Source organism: Dermacentor silvarum, chromosome 1 (genome assembly GCF_013339745.2).
Source record: "Dermacentor silvarum isolate Dsil-2018 chromosome 1, BIME_Dsil_1.4, whole genome shotgun sequence".
In the NCBI taxonomy this organism is placed as follows: domain Eukaryota; kingdom Metazoa; phylum Arthropoda; class Arachnida; order Ixodida; family Ixodidae; genus Dermacentor; species Dermacentor silvarum.
In genome coordinates, this window is record NC_051154.1 from 30335076 (window position 1) to 30352729 (window position 17654).

Consider the following 17654-nt stretch of genomic DNA (forward strand, 5'->3'; position numbering starts at 1 on the left):
TACTATTGGGTCTTCCCAACAAATATGTGCTGGTTTTAGAGATGCTTCATGAGCAGGCAGGTCGCAGGATAGCAAGAAGTGGGGGTACAGAGGTCACAGAATGAAACGCATCAATTTAGGGCTAACCAATGTGCATACTTGCATTTGCAGTGTTTGCAGTTCGTGTGACATTGGTGTAATTTTGGGTCGGACACTTTATTCTAGATCAGAGTCCGCGACACCTTCAGTTATATTTTTAACGACATGGCATATAACTCTGGAGTAATTGCACATATTACGTGTCGCACCTTAAAAATTCCCTGTCGTGTTTCATTCCATGAGCACTGTACATATACACCTGTGCTTAGTGCTGTGGCCTCCGGCATTCGGAGTCGCTCGGGTGTTCTCGGTCATGGTCACCTTTAAAGACACAAATTACAGCTCCTTCCACTCTGGTTGGTATCCAGCATTCATCTTCTCTAGCCCCTTCTTCAAGAGTGGGCGGTCCCAACCGGGACCCCCTCTCCCCGAGAACCAGTCAGTGTGTTACGAGGGTGAAGTCAGGCGAGGGTATATCTGAGCACCTTGCGGTAGGGTAAAGCATTGAAATTCTGCCGTCTCCCACACCCCTCTCTCCTTAAGACTTTGTGCCACCTGACTTCAAGTGACAACAGGTTACACGAATTCTTGATACCATTATGTCCTGCCTCTCCGACAACGATGAGCCAGTCTTTGTCCCAGGGGCCTCCTGGTCCTCACTGGTCGAAGTCTCATCTGGCATTGGATCTTGAGCTATGCTGTGCTCCACGATGAATTACCATGTCAACAGCTGGGTTACAGCCCCCTTCAGGAATGACCATTTTTGCCAAGATACCTTTGGTCAGACTTCCCAACGAAGGTGCAGCTACAGCTCAGTGATCCTGTCACCTCAGGCGTGGTCTCTAGTCCGCCGTTCTCCCCTCAACAAAATGCCGCGCAGATGCAGCCAAACTGCAAAAGAAGCGTTGCTCGGCAATCCTCCTTTGCTACGTGCTCGCTCTGAAAGCCCTTCCTCAGTCAAAATAGGGTCAGTGAGGCATGGCCGGCGGGACGGTCTTTGTCTCCCACTTAAGGTAGGCTTGATGACTGGCTGTCAATATGCTGTTGGTGGTGGGAAGAGGTTGTCAGCTTGAGTGCTCATTTCCTTTACCTTTTGGGTGACCTCTGATGCACAGATAGCGGCCGGCTTTTCTGCTAGCCTTTCCTGCACAATTTTGCCAGTTACTGCAGCTCTGCAGGGACTGGCTTCCGCAATGTGTTTTCAATAGTTCCCTTAAATCCACAACTGTGGCTCTGGAGATCTTGTCAGAGGCAGGTGGTGGTCTGTCACTATTTTGTCAAGACTCCGGGTGTTGTACCAATACAGTCGAATCCGGATATATTGAACCCACATATAACGAATTATTGTGTATATGAAACAGCTGTAAAATCCCCTTGACACCTTTTGTATAAAATTTTTATTTTATATATCGAATACGGTTAAACCTGTATATAACAAAATTGACAAATTCCCGAAAAACTTTGTTATAAAGAGGACTTCGTTATATGCAGGTTCGGCACGAAAATTTGAAAAAGAAACGGTTAGGTAAGTAAGGAAAAGGGTAACAGACTGCAGAGTTCACGCAAAACATTTATTTCGCGGTAAAAAACTGCGTGACTTTGCTTTGTTGTTTGTTCATGATGGACGGCAGCCCTGACCGTTTGTACGACATCAATGAACACAATGCTGCTCAGTCATCGTCCAGCGAGCCCGTGGCGCAGCGCAAAAGGTCGATGGCGTCCAGCACCTCCTTTGCGGAGGGCATTGCGCGTGCTGAGTCGTCCTCCCAAGGTCCATTGTCGTCACTGCGATCTCAGATAGTTTCTGCCAGAACCTCATCCGTCATCTCCTCAGTTGTGACAGCGCAGTTGTCCGCACCTAAAAAATCACAAATCTGCACATCGTCCGGGAGTCCTCCATTCGTGCGCAGCGAGATCCAAGCTTTGGCGAGATCGAGCGGGCATGAAGGCTCCTCCTCTCCAGCGTCGTAAAAAAAAAAATTCCCCCCCCCCCTTTCGGCAACATCAACTGGAAAAGGAGAGTGCCAGCTTGGCGGGCTAGGCCAGCTGCAGCAAGCAGTGGGATCAGGTTTCAATGAAGGGAGGGGGGTAAAGGTCACGCCCGCAACGGCAAGATCGCCGGGTCGAGGGATGCAGGCCCCCCTCGCGCACGCTCGCTCTCGCCTCGCAGTCGCCGTGAATTTGAGCGCGCCAAGCACGCCGCCACCGCTTCGCATTCCGTCGTGGCGGAGAAGTTAGCGCAAAAATGATAAAATTTGGGGCGAAATCTCTAGGTTGTCGGCGGGGAAAATTAGTTATTTCGAGGGGTCTCCCGCTGCACTTCGTTACGTAGAGGTCTTAAATACATGTGCTTCTATGGAGTAACGGCAGGGAATATAAAAACTTTGTTATATCCAGGAATTCGTTATATGGAGGTTCGTTATAAGCAGGTTTAACTGTATATATATAGAAGCATCAGCAACAGTGTACGCGGACGCGAGAGGCGATTTCTAGTTTCAATGAATTCTGCAGCACTGCTCACTTCAGGAGTGCCCCTCGCGTCTACAAAGGCTGCTGACATGCTGGGGAGTCGACGCTCGTGTGATATTATTAAAAAGTTGCAACGGTGTACGTAAGGCTCCTGCACATTAACAGCAAGAAACAAACTTCACATGCTTTCTTACCTCAATCTCAGTTGTTCCCGTGAGACGGTTGCTACCACCAGTACAGATGGATGGAACTCCCGCAGAGTTATTACGCTGGTCATCAGGATCAGGAGTCCGATTGCCGACTGGTGAGTCGCCTTTCAGACGACCCACATTACACATGACACACTGCAATGAAAATGAAATGTCAGCAACATACAACACGTGAACAGGCTAGAAGAGCAGAAGCACTACTCGGCAACAATCGTAGAACATATGCGACGTAGGAAAATGTGTGGAAACAACGGGGACGACAATGTTGAAGTAAACTTTTTTTATGCAAGAACCGCAAAAAGCGCCTTCAATTTTAAATAGGAATGGTTCTATGTTCTACCCCCACAGCATAACATATTACTTAGCGGTATAACCAAAAGGCCATGAGAAGTATTATAGACAAAAGCTAAGGATGCAGCGGCAAACACCTTTCAAGGCGAACATTACATGTACACCTCTATATTGAATGGCTAACTACAATACGATTTATTCAAAAAGGGGGATGGTGGGGTTTAGTTTCCTGAATTATGCACTGTCAATTCTATTAAAGGAGGACTACTACCAGAGTGTCTATCTGGCAAGATCATTTAGATTTTTATTCTTTTTCTTCAAGATGCTGCAGCTCTGTTCAAGGCTATTGCTGGAGTGGCAACAGAATAATTACAAAAAGACTCTGCAGTCCAAACAATACAAAACAATGTTTAGTCAGAACAGACAGAAAAAAAATTTAGTAGCAATTAAGCAGTAAATGCAAGAAATGCCTTAGCATTATGTCGCACCTCTTTGAGGTCTCGGATCCAGTATTTAAACCACATTCACCACATTGCAAAGTCGTGCACCGTACACTGGTGTGCTCACTTGTCACACATCCTGCCTCTTCGAGAAGTGAAGTGCACTGACAGTGGTCCAGAGCAGACCACCGTCAGTTACACTATATATGTATATACAGGGTGTCCCAGCTATCACGCAGCACGATTTAAAAAAAGACTAATGGTGTTACGCGAAGCAAACCTAGTGCATATTGTTTCCAGTACACTGTAGTAGCCGCCAGTAATTTTTTCGTTACTGAGATTTAATTAGGTAATCGTAATTAATTATCTAACTTGTTAAGTACTGTCCTAATTATCAAAGTGTCAATGAGAAAGTTGTAGAGCAACGTGAAAAACTCCCGATGCAGCTTTCTGTTGCTCAATACGTGCTGCATAAAAGTGTTTTTCCGAGCGTGATAGAAGCCCGCAAATACACGCAGAATTGCCGCGCGACTGGCTGCTCGAGGCACTTTACGTGTATTCACGGGCTTCTTTCACACTCGGAAAAACACTTTTATGAAGCACGTATTGCGCAACAGAAAGCTGTATCGGGAGTTTTTCATGTTGCTCTATAACTATGACACTTTGATAATTAGGACAGTACTGAACGAGTTACATAATTCATTACAATTACCTAATTAAATCTCAGTAACGAAAAAACTACTGGCCTCTACTACACTGTACTGGAAACAATACGCACTAGGTTTGCTTCGCGTAACGCCATTCCTCTTTTTTTAAATCGTGCTGCGTGATAGCTGGGACACCCTGTATGTGTATATATATATATATATATATGTATACACACACACACACACACACACACACACACACACACACGCACCTCTGCCATGTGAACGGCTTCCCACACTTCACAAACAGACACTTTCCTCCACTTTGACACTTTTGATGTTCACGCATTAAAAGTTTAACCAGAGATTTCAAAATAAGCACATCGCAGGCTACCTAAAAGACAATCCTTAGTCACACAGCACCTAAAATAAAATCGGCCAAGTCAATTTTCAAATCTTGGCAGTGATAGTTGATGAACGAAACCAGCTATCACATTTTAGCATAGATAAATGTGGTAAGATACTGCAATACAACTACAGATAAACCTGGATATAACGAAATTGACCAATTCCCGAAAAACTTTGTTATAAAGAGGATTTCGTTATATGCAGGTTCGGCAAAAAAATTCGAAAAAGAAATGCTTAGCGTATGTACTATCGCTCAAGATTTATTCCCAATACACTAAAGTTGCGATGAACAAAAAAGTCCCAGTTTCTCCCGAAAGGCGAAGCATCGAGTGCGACAGCAAATTAGCAGACAGCTATATGAAGTAAGAATACTACAGTCAAACCTCATTGATACGTACCCGCTTAATGCGTAATTGCGGTTTAAACGTAGTCGCGAAGATTCCCGCCCCCAGCCCCCATTTAACCCCATGTAATGGCTGACCGCTTAAGCCGTAGTCGCTCATTGCCCACCAAACGGTTAGTGCGCACTATTTTTCTTGTTCTACACGCACATGCACAAAATCAGCAAAATCTTATGTGCGCAGACGTTCGGTTCTCGAGTTCCGACGCCTGGACGACAGTCACCAACGATAGTGAACTTGCAACACGGCCACCACAACGTATTTCCTGCTCGTACAGATGTGGCCGATTGCCGCGCACAAAAGCATGGTTTTCGAGATAAGTTCCCGGTAATGTGGAGAAACTGCCGTAGAGGGTGCGAATTCGCTGTCGGAGTAGTAACCGCACAGAAGCACATTTTATTGCGAAGCGTATTTGTGCCGTCACCGTGGACATTGCTTTGGGGTTCCGTGTAAAGTCCAAACACGGCAACATCGTCGCCGCGTGCCGTACACTGTTGTGCGAGTGAAAGCTTGCGGGGGTCAGCCGACTCAATCTCACGCACACGAGGGAGAAGGGGGGGGGAAGCACGCTTCCGCGCTAGGCACGGCGGGGGAGTCGTTTACTTCAGCAGCGGCCGCCGTATCTTGAAAGCGATCTGCAGACAAGGTCAATATCTTGCGTTTCTTCGTCGAAGCACTCATCCTTGGAATGTCACACCAGGTACTGGATGCGTGGGCGCGTGTTGTTGGAAATGAAGAGCGAGCGACACGATGGCGTCGTAGCGTCGCATAGCATCACCTAGTATCAGGTTAGTGAAGTGAAGCGCAGAGACTTGCGCAGTAACCAAAGAGTGGCGCTGCCAGCGCGTTGAAAAAAGAAAACTGTTTTTCCTTCGGCAACATCAACAGGAAAAGGAGAGTGCCGGCTTGGTGGGCTAGGCCAGCTGCAGCAAGCGGCGGGATCAGGTTTGAATGAAGGGAGGGGGAAAGGTCACGCCTGCCTCTCGCACGCACGCACACGTGCACTCGCTCTCACCTTGCAGTCGCCGTGAATTCGAGTGCGCCAAGCGCGACGCCGCCGCTTCGCATTCCGTTGCGGCGAAGAAGGTGCTTCCGGTTGCTGCTCGCTCAAAAATGACAAAATTTGGGGCAAAATCTCTAGGTTGTCGGCGGGGAAAATTCTTTATTTCGAGGGGGTCTCCCGCTGCCACTTCGTTACGTAGAGGTCTCAAATACATGTGCTTCTATGGAGCAACGGCAGGGAATAGAAAAACTTCATTAGATCCAGGAATTCGTTATATGGAGGTTCGTTATAAGCAGGTTTAACTGTATTTGTACTTGCAAAGATAAGCTGGAGGTTAACGCTGTGATGACTTTATGTGAAGGATGCCCTTGTGAACTTAAGATGAACGCCTCAGCAGGAAGACAAGACAATGAAAGGAGCGTAAGAATTGAATTGATCCCATGTCCAATCTTGTGGCGACTAAAGGTAAAGTCTGGCAGAATAGATCCCTGTCCAAAAAAAATGCGTTCACGACTATCAGTAAATGTGCGAGCACATTTGAGCCAGCAGCTTGGCTTGGTTTGACCGCAGACAACAAACTAACATCCCGATCTAGCGTGATCACACCGATCACACGGCTGCATATTAGCAATGAAGAAAAGCCCATGTTTTTATGTTCCCATGCCACACACTGGCACAGCAAGTCACCGTAATATTAAAGCTGAGCCATGAATGCACTGGGTATGTGCCGCTCTTCAAACCTCTCGCTAAGTTGGGTCACTGAGTATGTGTCACTGTGTGTGTGGCAAGCGAGGGAAGAATTCTCAGCGTTCACAGGCATCGTGCCACTTTCTCATCTCGAAGGCCACGCGCAAAGATGGCACAGCGTGTTCAGAAAAAAGTGAAAGAGAGTGAGACAGAAGCCTGGTTGTTGCATGACGCGTTTCTCATCGTTCACACGCACTGGCACGCCACGCATTTCAGAGACCACACGTAGGCTTCGTAGCAGCGGTGCTAGACGGCACGGAGTGTTTTTCGGGAAGCGTGAAAGAGGAATCCTACTGCAGCATGTACTCTAGACATGACTCGTTTAGATGGTGGCAATACGTTCTGTCGCTATATTGATTCAATGCTAAGCACATTACCATTGATAGTCATCAAGAGATGGGTTCTGCTAAATTTTTAGCGAGACGGAAGCCCACAAAAAGTGTGTGGTATGAAGCTTTGCACTAACCCTTTTAAGGATGGTAAAAAACGAAACATTTGCATAAAAAACGGAATTTTTAGTTAATGATACTGCATTTCCAGTTCTCAATTCACCCCCCCCCCCCCCCCTTATCATGCCCTTCACTCTTCATTAGATTAGAAATAGTGTCCTTTAAAAGCCGTGATACCAGGTTCAAACACCAAACAAGGATGAATTTTTCATAAGCTCCAAAGCTATCTTTCTGAGGATCATGTTATAAAAAGTGGATGCAAACTTAATCGTTCATGCTCACTTGCACGATCTTGCGCCTTAGCAAACACTAGTGGCATGACTAACTGACCTTTCGTGACTTTGGCCAGTTCTCGTAGGTGCAGGCATGGCAAGTCCACTTGCAACGTAAGTCAGTACTGCTGTGGGCTACTTCAGTAGACGTTGTGGCCTGCTGTGGCTGGCTTGATGGCGGGCTGGCTGGCACAACGCTTGGCGACCCTCGCAGTTGCAGACACTGGGTGCACTTGCTTGACCGGGGCCAGTTGAGATACGTGCACCGACCGCATGCCCATTTCTGGTATGGGTTGGCCGGATCAGGGGACACTATGGGCGAGATCTGGAATGCCACATCACATACCTGTCACGGCTCTGATATACCACTGTTTAGCATTTAAATATAAAGGCAATCATTCCTGCACACACTGCACACTGTTCAGTCAACTCACGGACACAAGCCCCATACTTTTAGTGGAGACAATTCAGTGCCACTCAAGTCTGACCAACTTATGTGATGAAGCACAACACAACTGAAGAAAAGTGCCAATTTGGTTAAAAGCTACTTCAGGGCTGCAACACCAACAAAGATGTACACTTTGGAAAAATGGCTGTAGGAAGTACAAAGTTGTCGTCAACTCAGCTCTTACGGTCACAAGAAGTAGCAAATGTCCCCGCTATTTTGAATAAGTGGAATCACCCTGAGAGCTTTGTCGACGATATGTGACGCCGCACGCAAGGATCGAAACAGCACGGCTGAAAGGCCAACTTCATTTGTGTGCATGCCGTATGCTGTGGTGTATCCAACACAGTGCACCGGGCTTTGCGGCTGTTGGGCGTGTTTAAGCCCATGTGTACACTGGCAAACATGTTTTTGAAGTTTAAGGACCGCACGCTGCCGAATGAGCAAAGCAGTGTCGTCTACAAGGTGGAGTGCTCGGATTGTGACGCCAGCTACATTGGAGAGGCTGGGCGGCGACATGGTGCTCATCTCAACAAGCATATTGTCACGTAGTAGTGACGCTAAAGTAAACAGTCGTAAAACTGTGTATGACGAAACTGGTTGTTTATTGGGCGAACCTGTGCCCACAAAAGCAAGCTACACTCAAACACAACGATAGCGGCGAACACAGTCGGCGATCGGCGAAATCTGATCAGCGGCGAAACGCGTCGGCTTTTATACCTGAGTCATCGAAGGTTCTAGATTAATCCCTGATGCCCGCTTGTCTTCCAGAAAGTTCTAGACAATTCGCGTCGGTCACACAATCAGATAACATAAGCGTCGGTGAAAACAGGCAATGGAAAGAAGCATCGATAACACTCTAGAAACCTCCGACACAGGCGCGTCCTGCGCCGAGCAATAACGTTTAACATTTGTTAGCCGGTGGAAAGCGGCCTCCGGTGAAAGATAAACATGTATACGTGTCAATATGAAGGACGTCACGATTATTATTATTATTATTCATCACAGAGCTTGACACCCTAATGCCAGCGCTTAACAATAAGGTACACAACAGTGGCTGGACGTGTGCTTTGTAATAATTTCGACCAGCTGGGATTCTCTACCATGCACCTAAAGCCTTGTAAACAAGTGTTTTTATGTCACACCCCCATTGGTATGTGGTTGCTGCAACTAGTGATTGAACTTGTGACTTCGTGCTCTGCAGCAGAGCACCATAGCCAGGCGAGTGACGTGCTAGTGGCACAGTGCTGATTAAGACAGCAACTATCAGCAGCTGAAGAGCCACAGATGTTCTCACATGGTACAAACATGAAGAATGCCACATATATGACCTGCAAGGCATTGAGGAATGCAACAAGTATTTAAATTGATGAACACTAAAAAAATACATCCAGTGTTAACATTTATATCCCAAACTAATTTCCGAGCCTTATCTCCAAATACAGTAGTTTTCCAGTCAAACCATGTGCAGCAGTTTTTTGTTTGATGTCACTTGTGCTTTCTGAACACAAATAAGGTGTTCGTTTTAACATTGTGCACTGATCTCACAAATTTATTACAAGATCATCGTCAAAGTTAGAGCAGCCATTTGAAATTACAATAGCATTAATGCATTTGCTAGTGTGAGCTTACACAAGGCAATCATGTGAATAATAAAAGTCAACATATGTGCTCTTATAGTTCCCATCAAACAAATATTGCCTCAAATGACATTGAAATGCAATTCAGAGTTCAACAGGTTAGAAGAGGTTTAAAATCATGAACTTTTTCTACCAAGTCACTCCAGAATAAATTGTAATTTATGTGCCTTAGGTTGGCCTCCTGCTTTGCAGAAAAATCAATATACTGGGCCATCCCACAGGGAGAACAGTAGCACTTCAAATGTCACTGTGGTGGGGCACCAGCTAAACCCACAAAGGCAACATTTACTGATGTCACAGCACTATTCAGTACCTATACTAAACAGCCCCGTCCTGATAACTTAAAGGGGCCTATTACGTCAGCCTCACAAATCTCAGCAAGCTCGCTAACAATACACAGAGCCCCTATTGCACGCCCTGCAGAGCGCCAAAAAGGGTTCTTTTTACAGACATGCGCGACGGAAAGGCTTTGAGTGTAGCCAACTAAAGCCCTATTAGCCTCATATATCCCAAAACAGATGTCATTTTTTTTTTTTTCACGCTGTTTGCAAACTGTATGAACATGAATGGGGGAATGGAATGGGCTGGCGAACAAATGTTCCTAGGGCGTCGGCCATGTTTTGGTACCAGAGTGGTGGTTCCTGCAATTGCCGAAGCTATGCAGCGTTGATATGAGCTTAGTACATCAGATGGAGACCACTTCCAGGAACGCCCACTGATGAAAGGTCTGGCTGTTGTGCACACTGTTCAGCATGCAATGGTGGAAAAGCTTTGCAAAAAGAAATGGCAGAGAACTCTGCTAGATAGGCTGCCATGTACTGCAACAAGCCAACTGCAGTGACTGCAGTGATTTTCAAAGTTACGATGATCACTCAAAAAAGAAAGTGGGGGTGGGACCACTATGCAAGTAAGATGATTACGCAGACAAATACGATATATCTTTCAACGAGAAAGGCACCTACTGGAAATCACGTGTTTCAAAACTTCACTGGGCGTCAGAACACGTGACATTTGGTTAGTAGCGCACGGCTTGGAATGCAGCAGGTCACGCACACAATCAGCACTTTTCGCTGCAGTCTGCAAGGCTCGCTCATTGTTTGCTGCTAATCCTATCGTTCAACCAGCGTCGCGTACAATAGTCAAACACAGCACCCCACCACACACGTCGCGCCACACCGCGTGGGGAAAGAAAGTTTCCAGATATCATCGTACGAGCCTGCAAAATAGAGGAGGCGAGGGCAATCTGCAATTCTCCTTGGCACAATAGCCTAACCTGCTGGCTAGCTGGCATGCACTCATGATGTACCGAGCACGGCGCTTTCTTTCTTTCATATTTTTCTCCCTGCAGCTACAAGTTAGTGAACTAATGTAGGACTACATTGAAGGTCTGGTTGCAGACACGTGTGCTTGAAGGAATGTGGGGGAGGTGCTGTGACTAGACTGAGCCAAACACTCAAACCTGGAGAAAGAATTCCCTCTGCGTTTTGCCCACTTCGTAATGGTAAGTGGCGCCACATTTGACAAATGTTGGAACTGACGTGAAACAGCTTGATATCGCTTCAGGGTAGGCGATAACACTAGGTGTCATTGGAAAGCGCAGAAAGTAAGCTTTCTAACGCAATAAAATTCACATTTGTCCAATGAGCGCAGGAAGCACAGTGCGTCCACAAACAATGACTAAAATGCCGAGTGCATGCCGCCGGAGTGGCACCGCCACCTTAACCCACTTAAAGGAACCCTGAAACATGTTTTGAACATAGTAAGAAAACATTGCCGATTTGCCATAGAGGCTGCTGTCAACATGCGAGCCAAATGTTAATGCGCTGCATGCAGCAAGGAATTTAAAATATCGTGTCAAAAACAGCTAACTATTGTTTGCTCTCGCTTCTGCAATGCCGTCATGCAGAGTCATCGAAAGCAGCTGGACCCACAAAATGCTACTGGCTGATTTCGTGATCGCGAGAGCATTCTTAGTAATACATAATTGGTAATTTGGAGTTAAATAAATGAAAAATATATATGTCTGCGATCTAAAAAAAATTTCATTTCATCTTTGGACTGCATGTAGCTGCATCAGCTGCGCATGGCCTCCAAGATGGCAGTGGCGGGCTGTGTAACGCAGTGAAGGATAGCCGCCACAGGGTGCTGCGATGAGCCCTTTTGCCACCGCAACACACAACTTTTGATGGGGGCTTTGCCCTCTTGGCTTCTCCGCTGTGTAGCTTCCAGCGCGTTAGCGGAGATGAAACAAAGAGAAAAAGCCAGGTATAGGGGCGATAACCTCACATCAACTTATAGTTGAAGAATTCAAAAATTCTTTGCACCACAAGATTCATGAGACGACGTCCTTTAATAGTGAGGCCATTCTACGATTAGTTAGAAAAGCGTTTCAGGGCCCCTTTAAGGTTCTCATTATTTTAACCCATACCTAACTACCTGGCCTCCATTGCAAACTGCCTGGCATTAGCTTTCTCTAGTTTCCTGCAGTTGCTTGTTTCTCGCCTGCTGTCTTTTTTTTTTTTTTCTTTTTCTTGTTTTGTATGCACTTTAGCAAGGTGATACCATTTATATTCTTGCTTTACTGACAACTGTTGGCAGTATTGCAAACAGCACTTTTGTATTATTCTCTCTTGCTCTTCAATGTTCTACCCCTATCTGTTTTGGATGTTTTTGTCCTTTTTCACTTGTGTTTCGCACAAAACCACGATTTGTATGGGAGCACTCATCACGTCTTCCCCTCACCTGGCCTGTTTGCTCCCTTCAAGAGATGTCTTCACATGTCCCAGGATTTGACAGCTATTTTTCAAACTATTCTACGCTATTCTACTCAGGGGGGGGGGGGGGATATTGCAAAGGGAAGACAGTTATTTGAAGCGGATGAGAGAATCTAGATGACTGCACAGTCAGTGGCGCACCGACGGGGGGGGGGGGGATTCGGGGGTTGGAACCCCCCCCCCCCTGAGGCCGACTTAACCCCCCCCCCTTTTGTTTAACCCCTTTCCTTTCCTTACGCATTTGAGTACTGCAACTAAGATGTAAGACGCGCAATCGTCTGCACACTCGCAAAAAGCGCATTTTATTGACAATTTCACGTGAAGAAATCGAAATTAGTGGTGTTTAGATGGTATTGGCAAACTGTCAACCCCCCCCTGGCAGAGATCCTGGGTGCGCTACTGTGCACAATGCATCTCTCAAACGTGCATAATCTTATATTCAGCGACCAGGGCTCATGGTGCAGATGTAACAAGCAGAAAATGCTGTTCACAACAAAACTACATTGCAACTGTACAAGCACACTGCAACCACTCCTGCCCAGAAACTGCTCGCCCAGCTGGGACAGGCTTCTCACCCAATGATGTGTGCACAGCTGCTAGAGGTGCTTCTGTCTGCAACAAGTTAGAAGCCACATGGTGCCTAAAAGTTATAAAATTACAATAAACAGCTCTTTAAATCAAAAGGTTGATCAGACACGCAGCAAAGATGACAAGCACCTCTGGTGGTTGCCTAGTGTGCCTGTATGAAAGCTTTAAGACCTCTCAAGGAGCCTGTCATTACCTATTAAAGCACAACTTCAGACTAGAACCCCCTGCCACATATTGGCAGTATTGACATCACCATATAGTTCTGTTTTTGCTGCGTGTAATGTATGACTTTGAACTTCTATATATGGCTCCTTTTTTGTTTGTTTATTTTTGTTTCTTCTTTAGTCCATGATTATGTCCCCCTGCCTTAAATGCTATGCTGGGTGCTGAGAGTAGTATGACAAAGAAGCAAAGAACACATTTGTATGTGGATTAAACGAAGCATGGCACTTGGGCAAATGTTCTGAACAAATTAAAGGCATTTGTGCAATTTCAGGATAAGCATAATCCTGGAAAAAATGCAAGAATAACAAGTGGTGGTCTAACAAACCTTGTAAATGTCACGTTCCTCGCTGGACGCTTCCTCTTCGATTAGTGTGGGCCGAAGGTTCTGGCAGATGACACAACGCAGCGCTTTTGGCCAGTTCTCGTACGTGCAGTGCTGACAAGTCCACTTGCAACCCTGGCGACTCATGACTGTGCCAGGTTCAGCACTCCACTAGGCTAACTATTCAACAGCATCTGGTGGCTGCTGCCTTCGCTAGGATTCGGGCGCTAGCCTGAAAAGCGAACAAGCAACGGCGCGTGATTGAAAGCATAAGTATTTCTGATTCACTGCCCGCAGCCGCGGCTATCAGGTTGTTTAGATACGAAGTAAAAGTTGTTGAAAGGTTCAAGTGGAAATATTTTTTGGCCTTAAAATAATTCCGGCGGTGGACAATAACTGCTAGTTACGAATCATGAGCAGAAGTGGCCCCATGAACACAACTAAACACAGGTTCCATCGGCTCAACAGAGTTCGAAAACACCACTCAAGCCAATTCTCCCAAAATGTATTGCCAGTACTACTACTGCGCACTACTTACTATTACATATTACCAATATTACCACTATTACGGTATTACCCGTAAAAAGTCATCCGTGTGAACGAAAACTGCTACTAAACTTTAAAAAGTTGAACACAATCCACAGCAGCGCCCCCGCTCAGTTGCTGAAAAACCAATTATCATTATTAAAAGTTACTAATATTAGACGCTCTACTCACCTAACTTAGCTAATAGTTGATCCCCTAGAGTGTTGTTTCCATTCGTCATAGCAAAATGATTAGGCCTACCATGTTACCTCCTTTGCCTCTCTCCGTGTTAACGAACATCGTGCCGATCTGCGTCTAATGTTTAATTAGTTAATCACCGCTGTCTCCTTAATGCTAGCAGCGCTAGCAACAGCGTGGATAACTTTTAATGGCAATGTACCGTGACATTACAGTTCGACACAACGATCTCTTAAGCTACTATGAAACTTTTTGTTTTTTGTTTCTACAGCAAGATAGCACCCATATTTGTTTTCAGCGCAGCGCTACGACTGGGCGCAAGCAGCAGCAAGCACGCAAGCGCCGACGCGGCCGACGCAACTATCCACCACAGATGGCGTTAGATCTCTGCTGACCTTGTTTCGAAGTTTCGAACAGCGGAGAACGTCCTGTTCACACTACAATCGGCGACTGTTCGCTTCTTTTGAGCAAAAAAATTACAGCTATTATTCTTGTACTAAAAAATTAACAATGATCCGAACTGTGTGTTCGCGAGCAATCTTCGAGTTCGCGCCTGTCAGTGCTTCTTTGACCTCTTCCCAGAGAGCAGCATCTGCATCCGGGTTTTCATCGTTTCGCCGTTTGCTCCAGCAGAGCAGGTATTGTCCATTCTACCACAGCTACATTTCTAAATAGGTGACAAAATTCAACAAAATTTGCTCAGTGAAAACTAAATACGTTTTCAACGCTTCATGTTGCGATTCATACTGGTATTGTATTTGTAAAAGATGCAACAGTCGTAAAATGCTAGGATTTGGTGTTGCCTGCGGGCCATGCCGGCCCACGCCGGCCGGGATAAAATTTCGGATGGACTAGAATTCGCTGATAGCATCCGCTGGCGTAAAGAGCTTTCCGAGCGCTGCAAGTCTTCGTCATTTTTAGATAGCGTGGTGCCTATTGCGCATTCGCCCATTTGATTATTCCCAAGGCCATCAAAACTTCGTATCTGCTTCGTGCTCGGCAAGCCAAGTGTTTACGTCCCTTAGGCAGAAATGATTGCTTTTGTCATGCACAAGTACATAACGGTTGACCGTCAACGCATGAGGTCGCGGGATCAAATACTGGCCGCGGCGGCCGCCTTTCGATGGGGGCGAAATGCCAAAACGCCTGTGAACCGTGCATGGGGTGCACGTCAAAGAACCCCGAGTGGTCAGAATTAATCCGGAATCCCCCACCACGATGAGATCTTGGTTTTGACATGTAAAACCCCAGAATTAAATTTTTTGATCGCCATCTACAAGTTACATTCCTTTCAGAAAAAAAAAAAACGTTTGGTGTTCCCTGTAGTCGTTCTGTTGGAAGACTTCAGCGAAGTTCGAACTGTTGTGCGTTGCAGACCAAATGAAGTGCTTAACTGTGTAACTATTCGCAGTGTAACCAGTTTATCAGTGCTTATCTGCAGTGAGCCAATGCTCAAAAGGGGTTGGCATGAGAAATGGCGACCAGACGGAGCGAGATTCCAACTCGCGTCTTGAGTAGCGCCTCACAATAAGAGGTCAAAGATCACTGATAATGAAGCTTTCGCCTGAGCCTGCCGGCATCTCGTTTCCTTTTCCGTAGTGTGTGCCTCCAGAAGAGCGCCGGAACTTCAAAGATGGAGACAAACAAAGTAGTTCCAGATGTGATCGACACGGTCCCGGAAAACACCATTGAGGTGACAAACGTTTTGTCAGTCGTTGTGACAGTTAAATGTGTATCTTTCCTACAATGTTTTCTTTTTTTTTGCCAAGAGAAAGAGGACAACACATTTTCATTTCTTGACGAGACCCGTCTGTGTTTTGCGCTTGTTTGCAGGTGACTTACAATGATCAGAAGGTCAACATGGGAAATGTTATGACGCCGACACAAGTCCAATCTCCTCCAAAGGTTTCGTACCCAACAGAAGCCGACGCTTTTTACACCCTCTGCATGACTGGTAGGTTTTGCTACATTAGACCCACTGCCAAGCTCTCATGGTTGCCCTGCTAATGCAGACCCTGACGCACCGAGTAGGCAAAGTCCAAAGTACCGAGAGTGGCATCATTGGCTCGTGGTAAACATTCCTGGCTGCAATGTTTCTGAGGGAGAAACACTGTCGCAGTATGTTGGTTCTGGCCCTCCAAAAGGAACAGGTGAGCTTGTGCCTTGCATCAATCAAATTTGTAAAGAGATAACAGTTAGCATGGACGTGTTTGAATGCAACCTTTGGAAACAGGAGTGGGGTTGGGAGGAATTAATCATAATGCCCAGAGGTTGTTGCTAACACTTCAACGCAGGTCTGCACCGGTATGTGTTCGTGGTTTACAAGCAGCCTGGAAAGCTCAACTGTGATGAAAAGCGCCTCACAAACCGCTCTGGTGATCACCGAGGTTGCTTCAAGATTCGCGATTTTGCCAAGAAGTATCAGCTGGGAGAGCCAGTTGCTGCCAACTTTTACCAGGCAGAATGGGATGACTATGTGCCTAAGCTGTATGAGCAGCTCAGTGGCAACTGAGTTCAAAGCGCACTGACAAGTCAGCACAGTTTACCTTTTCATCTCCTGACTGTGTTCTCTACTTGTTCCCATTCTGTTGCTGAGCCTCTACTTTCAGCCCAACATGCCACTGCTCTTTAGCATGTTCTCAATAAAACAAAACTTTGCTGGTCTGTAACTCCTTTCTTCCTTGGTTACGTTGCATGTCCCTATTCCCCCCTTTTTTTCTAGCTGTGCTGCCCTCATTAATACCAAAGATATGGTGCATGTGTTAGTGGCCAGTGAATTCACACACAGTATTCATTTGCACATATCAATTGTGCTGTGCTGTCTATAGTGATAGAATACAAAGTATGCTTAAACTGTCACACGTCACACTGCAGGGTGCTACTAACCTATTATGAGGGCTCATCTGATGCTGTTATATTCAACACCCTCCTACTATATAGGGTATGAGTAAGCCAATTATCAGCAAATGTTTCTTCTTCCCAAAGGTACCAGTGAGGGCAGCACAAATATATACATGCATTGTTTGCACACTGGTAAGGCAGTACCAGAATCGGGCCACAGTTCTTCATACACGTGCAGCTATTGTCAACCACGAGAATGTTATGCAAAATTTGCTGTGTGATAAAAAGTTTGTGTGTGTTAGGTTCACTGCAGAGACCAGCACTGCAGCCAGATGGCAGTTTGCTTTTATGCCTGATTTGTCATTATTTTGCTCGTGGCTTTTTTCAGGCTGACAAATGCTGTCTTCTGCCAATATCTAATAAAACGTTTTGTGCTGGACCTGGTTCTTTACTCCAACAGCACGTTCACAGTAGTGAAGTAAGCTTTATTGTTGTTCAAATGAGCCGTATGATAGTCATAAGAGTTAACATGTAGCTATCTAAACATAATTGGCATGTGCAACTGTAATCTATGGAACAAGTATAACTCTCTGCTTTTTTTTTTTCCCCCTAGGCTTTTTGTGTCGGGGGAATGCCATGAGGCAGTCCTTGTGCCGTAACATTGCTGACAAAACTTGCAAGC

The 17654-nt window shown here is 45.9% G+C and overlaps 2 protein-coding genes across 3 annotated transcripts in view; one reads left to right on the top strand and one right to left on the bottom strand.

Annotated features, from left to right (window-relative positions):
* LOC119459078 (ubiquitin thioesterase trabid-like) overlaps positions 1-14451 on the bottom strand; it is a 78115-nt gene extending 63664 nt beyond the window's left edge. Inside the window, exons 1-4 of the mRNA XM_037720914.2 lie at positions 14126-14451; positions 13412-13640; positions 7473-7739; positions 2742-2891 (exon numbers count right to left, since the gene is read on the bottom strand). Of these exons, the coding sequence (XP_037576842.1) occupies positions 2742-2891; positions 7473-7739; positions 13412-13555 (561 nt within the window). The 5' untranslated portion in view covers positions 13556-13640; positions 14126-14451. The remainder of the gene's footprint in view (positions 1-2741; positions 2892-7472; positions 7740-13411; positions 13641-14125) is intronic.
* A 54-nt stretch (positions 14452-14505) lies between these two features.
* LOC119459103 (protein D2) lies at positions 14506-16800 on the top strand. 2 transcript variants are annotated; one of them, XM_037720938.2, is made up of 5 exons: positions 14506-14769; positions 15731-15824; positions 15965-16085; positions 16144-16281; positions 16426-16800. In XM_037720938.2, exons 1-5 carry the CDS (start codon positions 14642-14644, stop codon positions 16641-16643), a joined length of 699 nt encoding a protein of 232 aa, XP_037576866.1. In that variant the 5' UTR covers positions 14506-14641; the 3' UTR covers positions 16644-16800. The 2 variants fall into 2 exon arrangements, with proteins under 2 accessions (XP_037576866.1, XP_049522076.1); XM_049666119.1 differs by lacking the exon at positions 14506-14769 and adding an exon at positions 14783-14806.
* Positions 16801-17654: the final 854 nt, after the last annotated feature.

Bases quoted from the DNA above. Each gene is read 5' to 3' on its own strand.
- LOC119459103 (XM_037720938.2), top strand. From the start codon at position 14,642: ATGATCCGAACTGTGTGTTCGCGAGCAATCTTCGAGTTCGCGCCTGTC. The intron at 14,770-15,730 runs GTATTGTCCATT...CCTTTTCCGTAG, and splicing joins CGTTTGCTCCAGCAGAGCAG to TGTGTGCCTCCAGAAGAGCG. The intron at 16,086-16,143 runs GTAGGTTTTGCT...CTGCTAATGCAG, and splicing joins TTACACCCTCTGCATGACTG to ACCCTGACGCACCGAGTAGG.